Here is a 12,710-nt window from a genome sequence, read left to right on the forward strand (position 1 = left end):
GAAGTCTGTTCCCTCCCCTGGGCATGGGGCCAGCCTTGTGCCATTTAGACTCCATCGTTGTTCTTTAGCTCAAGGACTTGAATGGCCTGCCCACCATCCGGAGCTGGGGTGCTTCTCTGCTCTGTGCTCCGGCTTAGGCTGCATGTGTGAAGATATGAACAGGACATCTGGCCCCTGCCCCCAGAGGGACAGCAAGTGCAAACGCCTCAAGCGAGTTAGAGGTCACCGGGACGTGAAGTGCTCACTGAGACAGTGAGAATGTGTAGGTCGGGACCTGCAGGAGAGTGGGCAGTAGGTGAGAGAGTGGGACAGTGTGCCACAGAAAGGAAGAGCCATGTAAAGGTCCCGAGGCTGGAAGGTGCTCACCAGAATCGGCACTGCCATAGGGAGAGGTCGATCACTCAGGGTCTTGGTGGCCACTTGTCCAGCACCTCCCATGTTCAGGGAAGGTACCTAGGGACACTGCACCTGGGCTCAGTGCCTACCTGCCTGAATTCCTGCAGTTTGTCAGCCCTGGGAAGAGGTGGCCACAGGGCTGGTCTCGCTGGCCAGCCAGCAACATTCTGGGTGCTGTCCATCATGGGGCAAGTCTTTTCCCTCCACCTTCTGCACCTCTGCCCTCCTGCTTGGCTCCGTGGCACTGAGGGTCTAGGTTCGAAGTTGGGCAGTCATGTGTTGGCACCCTGGCTGCTGTGGGAGCAGGTGCTATGGGTACATGAGCCCCAGGTAAGGTGTTACTTGTGTTTTGAGGCCCTTCCTATTGCTTCCTGGCTTGGTCTTGGGCAGGTCACTGGACCACCTGTAGACTGTTTCCTAAGCTATATATGAGCTGGCCACTTTCCAGGGTGACTCAGAAGGTCCACCTCAGGGCGGGAGAAGGTGTGTTGATTTCAGATTTCTCAGATAAGAGTGCACACTTGTCACCTGGAGTCTTCTCAGGACTGATCCGGGGTGGGGTTAGGGGTTTGCATCTGGGATGCCTGGAGCAGCCAGGGTCCAACAAACACTCATGTACACACGGAAGCAGCACCCTGCTGCCGGACTCCTGCTCAGTGGACTCCAGCTCAGTGCACAGCTTTAACTCACCCTGTTTCCCCTCCAGTCCTTTCTCAGCATCTGTCCTCAGTTCGAGGAGCTGGGCATCCAAGGCTTGTCATGACCTGTTTAGGGTCACTGCTTCCCACTCCATTGGGGCCAGGCAGTGGAGGGGGGACAGGACACGCCGACTGAGGCGTGGCTTCCACCTTAGCTCCCAGGGGAGAGTGTTCCTCATCTGCTGATTGTTCAAGAGAAGTCAGAGATCCCTAGCTTTAGTGGGAATTTGATTTATGAACTTCAGACCATTCTCCCTCTCTCTCTCTCTCTCTCTCTCTCTCTCTCTCTCTCTCTAACTCTCTCTCTCTCTCATACACACATTGATTTGGGCTTATTGTATAAATCCAGGTTCTACCACCAAGCCCCTTCTTCTTAGTTTCTCATCTTGTTTTTCCTCTTTTCTGTTTTCTGTTTTTTTTGGGGGGGGAGGGGGCATTTTTTCTCTTCTATTTTTCTAATAATTCAAATAACTTTTCTGCATCAGTAGTATTAGCAACTTTTTCCATGATATCTACCTCATATTTAAAATTTTTTGACGTATAATTTATATCCTGTTATGAGCCAGGAAATTGAAATGATTTTTTTTATTATAAAGAATAAAATAACCCAAGAGGGAAAAATGTAATTCACACACACACACATACACACACACTAAACTATGTAATATTTTCACGTGAGTGCACCCTCTCAAGAACTATAGGAATCATATGATCTTTTGGTATCTCCCATAACTTTTGTCAGAATGGTTATCCCATTTAAAAGTCTCTAACTCATAGTATGGTATTTATCAGTTGGCAATATAGAACCTTGTATTTATATAACGGTACTTTAACGTTCCGTATTTCATTTGTTCCTGGTCATGGCCTCTTGAGTTAGAGATAATAGATAATGCAGCTCCCAGTTATGTAGGAGGAGATTGATTTGAAGAAGATAAGTAACTGCCCCGAAGAGAAAAAAACACACAAATTTGTATGTCTGGACATTGGGGTGACCTGAAGAGCAGGTGGGCAGATGGCTGCTACCCCCAACAGCTATGTGTGATGTTCATTTCCCCTGCTGATGGGGAGGTGAGCAATGAAAGGCCGGCTTTGAAGGCTGGCATCACCAGCCACAGTTAAGCTCACCTTGAACAGGATGTCAGCAAATGAACATGATTTTACTAATCTTCAGTTTACAGTACACCGGAAGAACTGACCTCTTCTTTTTATGGGAAGTCATGTGACCTGGGCTTGAGTAAGGGCGGGGGGGCGGGGGGCGGTGAGCAGAGCCTTCCGGCAAACCAGCATTGCATTTCCCCATCATTGCAACACTCCTTGGAGCAGAGGCTGGTTTTAGGTTTTAGGGTGCTGGCTGGACACCTGAGAAGGAATGTGGCTTCTTGGCCTGGACTGTGTGCATCTCTACCACACGCGAGAGCCCCTGGCATGAACCTTGTATTGCATCAGGAGCATCCTATTTGCATGAAATATTCTTTCCAACAGCTCAGGCTGTGGTGTTCAGCCCCAGCTGCACATTAGCACCACCCAGGGAGCCTTGAAACCACAAGGTCAATTGGGTCAGGGTCCCTGGGGGAGGCCCAGGTCACACCAATGTGTCACTGGGCTTGAGACTACTGGTGTGAAGTACCTGCCTCAGATTGTCCACAGGGGCTCACTCTAAACCTGTGAGGTCAAATTTGGGTAGTTATTGTCTTGTTTTCCCAGGCTCTGACAATCACCCTTCTCCTTGCAAGGAAGTAGAAACCTCCCCTTTGATGAGGGAAGGGTGCACCTCATCAGAGAGTAGTGCAGGTCACAGCGAACCAGACCCCCCCCCCCCCACATATTCAAACTCTAAGAACACTGAGTCTAATCTTTGTTAACCTGTTTTTGTGCAGTTAACTGCTTGGATCGGCATGTTCAGAAGTCCCCGGAGAGTGTTGCTTTGATCTGGGAGCGAGACGAACCCGGAACGGAAGTGAGGATCACCTACAGGTACTGTGTGCTCCCTGATGGCGGGCATCTCGGTGCCCCCCACCCCCCACGGGTCTCCTGGGCCTCTGTGTCTGCTGTAGACGCTGGCGCCAGCTGCCTCTGCTGAGCTGTTTTCCAGAATTGCCCCGTTTGGAGGAGGCCTGGCTTTCCTGTTCACTTGGCAATACTCATTGTCTTCAGATTCCCATAGAAGGAACTGGTTCTTTGGGAACAACGATGATGAATGTTCAGGGCATTGGGAGGCTGTTGGCACAGTTCTGTGAGTGTGTGTCTGGTCCTGGGCAGGCGTCCTGGTTGTCTGAATACGAAGGAACGTTGGGCATGTTCTCGCATCCCAGGAAAAGTGAGCATGAACGCGAGCTGAATGAAACACACACTGACATAATTATTATAATTACTCTCAGTGCGCTTGTTAGAGTGGGACCAAAAATAAAATCAAGTCTTTTAAAGAGGGGGTACACCTGGCATTTGTATTCTTTGACTCCTTAAGTTCTTCCCACATTCTAAGTGCCACGCACCCTTCTGGATATTGTGTGTGTGTTGAGGAGTTTGAACAAACCCGCTGTCCAGGAAGTGTACTGGCCTCCTGACCGAGCTGCCTCCTGTGGGGACAGCCTTGCCTGGGGTCTTTGTCCGTCACTGCAGGGCACTGGGTCTCCTTTCCCCGGGGCTAAGTCTCCTTTTGCTAAAGCCTTGAGGTCCCTCGGGTTCCCTGTACAGTACTTTCTCAGACACTAAGTTGTGTGTCCTTTACAACCACCCTCACTCCCCATCAAGGAGTCATGAGCACGATGATGCTCCCGGTGGGTGTCTTACAGTTTTTTATGTGCAATCATTCAGCACGTTTCATCGTGTGCCACTGTACCACAGTCCCCAAGCACAGAGCAGTGTGGCTGGGCGTGTCTGAGGAGGTGACATTTAAGCTGAGGTCTACTGATGAGAAGCAGCAGCCATGCCCGACAGGCATGGCTCAGTGTTCACAGCGTGAACCAGGAGGTCACGGTTTGATTCCTGGTCAGGGCACATGCTCGGTTTGCGGGCTCGATCCCCAATCGGGGCATGCAGGAGGCAGCCGACTGATGATTCTCTCTCATCATTGATGTTCCTCTCTCTCTCTCTCCCCCTCTCCCTTCCTCTCTGAAATCAATAAACATATTTTTTTTTTAAAAAAGAAGAAGCGGCCATGAGAAGAATGGGGTAAGAACTTCCCAGGCCAATTCAGAACCCTGGGGTCCTTATTCAGCGTAGGTCCCCGGGAACAGAGAGAAGGTGCCTGTGGCTGGGGTGATGGGATGAGGGAATGTGGTGGGAGGAAGAGTCAGAGAAGCAGGTTCAGACCCAGGGGCCTGAGAACAGCAGTTCCTCTCCTGCCACTCGGGTGACTGAGGGGGCAGGGGAGAGTACTGGGCACCTCTAGTTTCTTGTTTGAACTTGGGATTTATCACCAAAGGTGGTAAAATTCGCCAAAGATGATAAAACTACTCAGGTTTACTTTTGGGCAGTACACTGACGTTTGTTAATCTGCTGCAGCTTCCAGTGGGCACTGCCGTAGGGTCCTCTCCTGTTTTTGCCAAGACCCTCAGCGGCCACAGCCCCTCATGGCCTTTCCAGCCTCCGCATCGACCTGTCACCCACCGGCCGAGCCGAGAACCTAAACATAGAAGCCTCAGGCCCCATCAGACAACGGAGGCAGGCCCCAGGACACCTGTGCACACGAGAGATTAGGGAGCGCTGCTCCAATAGACAGACCGGCTCCACTCTTCTTTACCATGATTGGCCCAGCTGGAGTGATGTGTGATTCGTTAGTAAAAAGAGCAAGGCCCTGTGGGTGGGGGTGGAGGAGCCTACCATCTGGATGCTGAGATAAAGTGGTTCAGCCACAGGCTGAATTCCTTCCATCGCTGCCTCGGGCATGCCTGGATCCCGGGGCAGGGGCGGGTGGGCGATGGGTCACATCTCCTTGCTGGGTGTCGCCTGTGCACACACTGAGTGGCTGTTCAGCCGCGTTCGACAGTCTGAGAGCTGGGCTCAGGCCGGCCTTTGGAGATGTGTGGTTAATTGTAAACCTCGGGGAATTTTCAGGACCATAGCCATCGTGTTCAAGCTGAGAAAAACTTTAGTTCCACGTCACCAAAGGAACCCTGGGCAAGTGGCAAACTCTTCTCTCTCCCAAAATGTGGAGGTTTAGCCCAGAACAGCTGTACATACCTTACCCATCTTAGCACCAGATGGCTATTACTATTTACTCTTTGACTAAAAAGAAAGGTGTACGTACAGGTTGTCTAAAAGTGCAGCTAGTGTTTGAGAGACTTGGGTTATTGTTTTCCTGGTCATTTTTGACACAAGGTTTTCTTTCTGTCCCCTCGGAGTAAAGCCACCTAGACACTGGTGATGGCTGTTTTGCCAGCGTAAAAACTGCCACTAAAATAAAGTGCTGTCCTGTTAGGTGTTCCCTGTGGTGGCACCCAGATGCCCCAGGATGGCCACAAGCCCAAAGATCAAGTTATAGATTCATAGCCTGAACCCTTTACAGAAACACCTTGGGGTTGCCGGTGGCAGTAGCTTGGGCGAATGTCTCATTCCCCAGGTGCCCGAAGCCTTTCACTCCTGGGTCTGCTAAATTTTTTGGATGAGGCCCATTTCTGAAGAATTTGTTAGAGTTTGTTAACAAACCAACAGCTCCTGCCCGAATAACTATTGGCAGCACCTTTATCCCACTCACAAGAATTGCCACTGTTTTCCATATGTGTAGGCAGACATACCTATACATGCCCACGGGGGTGTGTGTATAGACATGTACTTGCACGTATACATTTTAAACAGGCTCATTCTCCATTCCCCAAGTATGTTTTTGTTGTTGTTGTTGTTAATCCTCACCCAAGGATATTTTTCCATTTTTTTAAAATTTTTTTAGAGAGAGTGGAAGGGGAGAGAGAGATGTTAGAGAGACATCTATTGGTTGCCTCCCACAGGGATTGCTTGGCAGGGATCAGCCTGGGATAGTCCGTACACATCTCTCCATCTCCCAGGAAAGAGGGCAGCCTGTGACCTGAGGCTGGAGCCAGGGCCTGAGGGCCACCCAGCCCAGTTTAAGATGTAGTTCAGAAATGGCCTGAGGATGCTGTTCTCACCTATGAACCAGCAGGACTGCAAACCCCTCTTGTACTGCCCGGGGCTGTCCACAGGAGCACTCCAGCCTGTGCCTATTTTACACAATTGTCCTTCACCTGTACTTCTGGTTGGCAGATTTCAGAGGCCCTGGGGGATGGGGATGTGGAGAAGCACAGATCCCTTTCCTTCAGGACAGTGGTGGTGGGGTCTCAGGTCGATTCAGACCCATGGTGTGTGTGTGGGTGCCCAGAAACAGGAGAGAGCAGGCTGCGGGTGCCACGCTGAGAGTATTTACCAAAGCTTTTGCCTGAGGTTCTTTATTTTTATTTTTTTAATATATTTTTATTGATTTCAGAGAGGCAGGGAGAGGGAGAGAGAGAGAGAAACATCAGTGATGAGTGGGACCATTGATTGGCTGCCTCCTGCATGCCCCCCACTGGGGATCGAGACTGCAACCCAGGCATGGGACTGGAATCGAACCTGGGACCCTTCAGTCTGCAGGCCAATGCTCTATCCACTGAGCCAAACCAGCGAGGGCAGCCTGAGGTTCTTTAAAGAGGGCTCTGAACTTGAACCCGAGTCCAGATGTGACCGTTGTAATTAAGCTGGAACAGGTTTTAACACTGTGGACCACAGCATCCTCAGGTGTCACACAGGGATTAGAGACCAGTCCTGTGCCAGCGCTAGTGGGTGTGGGCAGCGCATGGTGTCATGCCCAGTGCTGTAAAACACAGAGTAGCAGAGCTGGGCATCGGTGCTGCTCCAGGAAGGGCAGGCGTCCTCTCGTGTTTGTGCCCCTCCCCCCGCATTCCCAACCCCCCCCCCCCCTTGTGGAACTGAGTGTAGTTTTCACTGCAAGTCAAGCCCCTGGAGAGGAGGGTTTCTGTGGTTGTTCTATCGGGGCCTTTTATTGGGGGGGGCCCTCTCCACAGTGAGGAGCCGGGGGAGCATCGGGCCCTCCTGCACCCCGCCTGCCTCAGAGCTCAGGTGCCCGGCCAGGCACTGGGTACCATCGAGACTTGATGCAGCCCAGTGCCTATTGCGGGGAGGGCCCAGGAATATAAGATGGGGCCTGGCCCTGGGGAGCGCCCCTCTGTCCAGGGCAGCTAGACCAGCGCACATGGGCAGAGGGAGCAGACGGGCTCGCAGCCTAGAGGCACCTCCCCCAGAGGCTTGTTTGTGACCTTCCTGGGTGTCTTCAAACTTGGCCACTTATTCAGGTCACAGAAGTGGCCGGTTCTTGTGGGCACCAGGGGAAGGAAGCGGGGAGTCTCACCTTGATTGAGAAGGCTCTGGGGAAGTCCTGTGGAGGGTTGGGGTTTGGGGAGGCAGAGGAAGGGGAGGCGTGATGGTGGAGGCAGGGTGGGTAGTGATATGTGAGCACACTGTTGGGTGAGGCAGCCAGCATGGGTGGAGATGGGAGGCCTGTGTTCCACGCGCTCCGTCCCCTGGCTGTGTGTGTGACCTTAAGCAAATCACTCCAGCTTTCTGACCCTCGGTTTTCTCATCTGGAAAATGGAAACACACTTCTCCTCCACTAGGTGGCTGAGTGTTAGCAGGACATGGGGGATCAAAGCCCAGAACAGTATCTGGGAGGATGAGGGTCCGTTTTAGCTGTAGGTTGGGGGCCAGTTGAAGGGAGGTCAGCAGAGGATTTCAGATTTGACAATGGGGAGGGGACAGGGTGGCCCTATGGCTGTTGGAGCTGGGAGGATAGAGCTGCATTTCCAGGGTGAGGACTTCGACTCAGGAGAACAGTCACATCAGCTAACAGGCTTCCCTTTCACCTTTCCTGTGCCTGACCCTTGCACCTTGCTCTTTTTCTCACCCCCAAATAATTACTTCAGTAAGCAGATCCTTTATTAAAATATTGGGGCAATTGAAGGGAGGATCATAAACTGGCTTAATGAGGTTGATGGGTGTGGTGATTGGTCACTTGTCACACAGGTCAAAGTTGGCGTGTTCAATGGGCTCCCCTGGGTAGGGCAGAGAAGCCAGTGGCTTCCGTCCGTATGGTGGTGTCCCAGCTTCTAGCCCGAGAGGAATATGCAAGCTGACTACCAGGATCCCATAGAAACCCGGTGTTCCTTGGATCGTGCTGGGTTTAAAGACTTTCCTTAGGACTTTGGCTCCTGGTGTTGAAGTGGAAGTGTTTTGAACCTTCCACTTATTTTTCCTTGTCCCTCTTTTGGGCAAGCTAAGGCCCCTGGAGGTTCATATTTTAGAATGACCCACACCGAGAGAGTCTGTCTGCACATCCTGGGAGACCTCCTTGAGGGACTTTCTGAGCGCAGTGGGAGAGGCTTACTTGGGGGAGCACACACCCCTTGGAACTGGGTCCTTGCTTCTGTGAACCCCCTTCTCCCATCAGGAGGGGTTGGGCTGTGGGAGGTGAAGGTGCACAGCCTGGTGAGGGGAGAACGCAGACTCTGGGAGTGCTAGTGCCAGCCTTTGGGGTGGGGTGGGGTGGGTTGCCTGTGCTCGGGGTGGGTGGGGAAGGGCACAGGCTGTGCTGCAGCTGGCACTGGGAGCTAAGCTTCCAGAACAGTGCTCTGTTGTTCCTGTTTGTGTGTCCCCTCTGCTTCTAGAGGCTCAAGACAGTGGGGTTAGCTGTGCTGTGGGCCTCAATGCGAGTCACACCACCATGCCCTGTGCCTGGTCCCCATCAGGACCTGCCCGGGACCAGGGCCACCAGGAACGAATCTGGGGAAGGTGGCAGTAAAAATCTTGCAACCAGGCTGGGAATAGGGCACCCCAGCCCTTTGTCCTCCTGTAGTCATGGATGACCCATTGGCCTGGGGGCAGCCCCTGGTCAACTGGGTAGGAGCTCACACTGACGATCTTAGTTCATATTCATGGTGGCCCTTGGTTTTAAAGCCCAGGGCCTGTCACCCAACGAGCATCAGGAAATCTCAAGCCCACCCAGCTGGAAGGGTCAGAGGTAGAGTTTGACCTCAGCCTTGCCTGGCTCTTTGGCTGTGTGAGGCACCTGAGTCCCAAGGAGCACTAGCTTGGTGACAGGCTCCAAGGCCTGTGTGCAGAGCCTGAACTCTGCTGTGTGCAGATAACATTCCCTTTCACTGATCAGGGCGATGTGTTCCAGATGTTGCCCTCCCCTCCTCTCTACCCGCCCCCCTCCCAGCCCCCCAGGAGAAGCAGACACACATGAAGTGTAAATACCAGCTTGGGAGGAGGGGACTCACCAGTACCAGGGGTTCCAGGTCGCTGGGAGGAGGGACGAGGCATAGGAGGAGGTGAGGAGGCTGGGCTGTGGAGTCCTGGTGTCATAGTGGGACAGGGAGAAAGCACACATGCTCGAGTGGCATTGCAGACCTCGGGTGCTTTGGTGGCAAGAGGGCATCACTGTGGGCACCGGAGGAAGGGACAATGGGTGGGTGCTGCATGCTCCTCAGGACAGGTGCTGGCCCTGTCTCTCCTTCCTCGCCATTCTTTCTCCTGGCCCTCCCTGTGGCTGTCTTGGATCCCATCTGCTGTGGCAACAGCAGGGAGTTGGGGTGGGTGAGAGGTTTGACCATTTCCTGTCAACAAGCCCAGTTAAACTTCCCCTTAGAAATTTGGAGCGAGGTTTCTGGGCCACTGGCAGATGAGAGGATCGGCATGCTTCCTGTCTGGGCTGCCACAGCCCCTCTCCCCCTGCTGGTTCTCCTTGGAAGGCGGCCTTGACCGAGTTTATGCAGTGTGGGCATGGAATTTAGAAAAGGGTGTAAGGGCCTTGCTGATGCAAACGTTTTCAGAAGTTTCCTGTGGTCTCCAAACATGCCAGAGCTTGAGTGACGTGTCCATTCGGCAGGATCTAAAGCAGCAGGATCCCGCCCAGGTGTGCCTGAGTCTCCTGGGAGGTTTCTAACAACACAAACCCAGACCCTGCTTGGGCCCTGAGCCAGGATCTCCTGGTGGGGCCTGGGGATTCGCATGTGCAAATGCATCTCTGGTCACATGGCGAGAAAGTATTTGTCAGGATTTGGTTGCAGAAAAGGGAAGTCACTGCCACTCTTTTAAGCAGAGACAGAATTTATAGCAGGTGCTTACAAACCCACCAAGGAGCAGCCTCTGGCAGACTCCAGCCCTTGCCTCTGGGGCAATCAGAATGGACTCATGAGACCCACAGACACTGCTGAGCTTTCAAACACATTGTTATGGCTTTGGTCTAAGGGTCAGGAAACCACGATTATTGCTGGCTCAGTTGCCTCTTGCAGTCAGTGGAACCTCTCCAGGAAAAACGCAGCATCTCCTGTTCACACTGGGTGGCAGCAAGACAGCAGCCCACCATGCAACTGCTCCTGCATGCAGCTACCTGGTGCAACCTGAGGCACCTGCACACCTGGATGTGAGGCATCTGAGGTGGCGGATGCACCCCTGGGAGGCTGGCCTGGATGTGGAGAGAATGCCATGGCAGTTGCAGGCAGGGTGGGTTTGTGGATCCAATTCCAGCTGATGCCTGGGTGGTTGATTGTTGCAGTGTGGGGACTGGGCCTGTACCTGCTCCAGTCCCAGGCTCTTGGGTGGGGCCTGGTCATCCCTCCTCCCGGTGCAAGTGACGAGGACCTCTGAACCCTCCTTTGTGCACCACAGCTGTTCAAGTTCTGTTCTAACTACTAGGCTCCAGGCTTTACCTGTAACTAAGTGCTTCCACCAGGGTGGGCCACAGTCACGATGTATACTTGTTGCAGGTGCATTGGCTATTTTCCAAAAGGATTGTTTGTTATCCTCACATTACAACGCCCATTATTTTTCTAACCCTTACAAGTAAATGATGGATAGTTTTCCAGTCTAATGTTTCACATGAGGAAGTCTTGGTCATGTTTGCAGCTGGTGCAAATGAGGGCACTTTTGTGGAACTGCGAAAGGGTGGTGCAAGGCCTGGGAGGGCTCTGGGGTACGGGGAGCTAGTGCCCTGGAACCGGGCTGACCGAGCTGCACAGCCAGCTACAGTGGTCTGTCAGGGACTGTACCTGAGAGTGCTTTCTGCCTCTGACCCGAAAGATGGGAGTGGAGCCTGTGGAAGCCCTATTTCAGTGCCTTAAGCCCAGGAACAGGGGTCTGTGGCCTGGAAAAGAAGGTGACTTAATATATAGATAACTAATCACAGTGTTGCACACCTAAAACGAATATAATATTGTATGTCAACTATAATCAAAAGTAAATTTAAAAAAAAGGTGATGGCTGGGAGTGGAATAAAAGAGGCATGCATTATGTTCCTCTCATTCCTTCCAAGTGAACAGTTTTATTTTTTAATATATTTTTAATAGAGGCCCGGTGCACAAAAATTTGTGCACTCGGTGGGGGGAGGGGAGGTCCCTCAGCCGGGCCTGTGCCCTCTCGCAGTCTGGGACCCCTCGGGAGATAACGCCCTGCTGGCTTAGGCCTGCTCCCGGGTGGCAGAGGGCAGGCCCAATCCCTAGGTGCAGCCCCTGGTCGGGCTCAGAGCAGGGCCGACTGGGGAGTTGGGGTGCCGCCCCCTGTCATGCACAGAGCAGGGCGGATCAGGAGGTTGCGATGCCACCCCTAGTCACACTCAGGGTAGGGCTGATTGGGGGGTTGGGGCACCGCCCCCTGTCACACTCAAGGCAGGGTCCATAGGGAGGTTGCGGTGCCACCCCATGTCACGCACAGAGCAGGGCGGATCAGGGGGTTGGGGCGCTGCCCCCTGTCACGCACAGAGCAGGGCGAATCAGGGGGGTTGGGGCTCCTTACCCTGTCACACACAGAGCAGGGTCAATCAGGGGGTTGGGGAGCTCCCCCCTGTCACACACACAGCAGGGCAGATCAGGGGGTTGGGGCATCACCCTCTATCACCCACAGAGCAGGGCTGATCAGAGGGTTGGGGCGCCACCACTGTCACACTCAGGGCAGGGCCGATGGGAAGGTTATGGCTCTACCCCGTCACACACACAGCAGGGCCCGTGGGGGGAGTGGGGGTTGGGGTGCCGCACCCTGTCACACACAGAGCCACAGGGCAATCAGGGGGTTGGGGAGCTACCCCCTATCAGGCACAGAGCAGGGCTGATCAGGGGGTTGGGGTGCCTTCCCCTGTCACGAACAGAGCAGGGCGGATAGGGAGGTTATGGCCCCGCCCCCTGTCACACACAGAGCCGCAGGGCGATCAGGGGGTTTGGTCGCTGCCCCCTGTCACATTGATCCTGGTGCCGGGAGGCCTCGCAGCTCCACTGATCCTGGTGCTGGGAGGCATATTACCCTTTTACTATATAGGATAGAGGCCTGGTGCATGGGTGGGGGCTAGCTGGTTTGCCCTGAAGGGTGTCCTGGATCAGGGTGTGGGTCCCCATTGGGGTACCTGGCCAGCCTGGATGAGAGGATGATGGCTGTTTGCAGCTGGTCACACCCCCTTCAGGGTGGGGGTCCCCACTGGGGTGCCTGGCCAGTCTGGGTGAGGGGCTGAGGGCCGTTTTCAGGATGGCGGGTGACTGAAGCTCCCAAGCTGTCCTTTTTTTCTTTCTTTTTTTAATTCTGGGCCAGCTTTAGCTCTGAGGCTTGGCTCCAGCTCTGAGA

General features: G+C 53.5%; 1 protein-coding gene across 2 annotated transcripts in view; it reads left to right on the top strand.

Moving 5' to 3' along the window:
- Positions 1 to 12,710, top strand: part of ACSS1 (acyl-CoA synthetase short chain family member 1) — a 59,902-nt gene that overhangs the window by 10,988 nt on the left and 36,204 nt on the right. For both annotated transcript variants that reach the window (XR_009454017.1, XM_059705376.1), the window contains exon 2: positions 2,972 to 3,068. Coding sequence is in view for 1 of the 2 variants with exons in the window: in XM_059705376.1 (XP_059561359.1) it covers positions 2,972 to 3,068 (97 nt within the window). In the remaining variant the exon portion in view is untranslated. The remainder of the gene's footprint in view (positions 1 to 2,971; positions 3,069 to 12,710) is intronic.

The sequence above is a fragment of the Myotis daubentonii genome, chromosome 8 (assembly GCF_963259705.1).
Source record: "Myotis daubentonii chromosome 8, mMyoDau2.1, whole genome shotgun sequence".
Lineage (NCBI taxonomy): Eukaryota > Metazoa > Chordata > Mammalia > Chiroptera > Vespertilionidae > Myotis > Myotis daubentonii.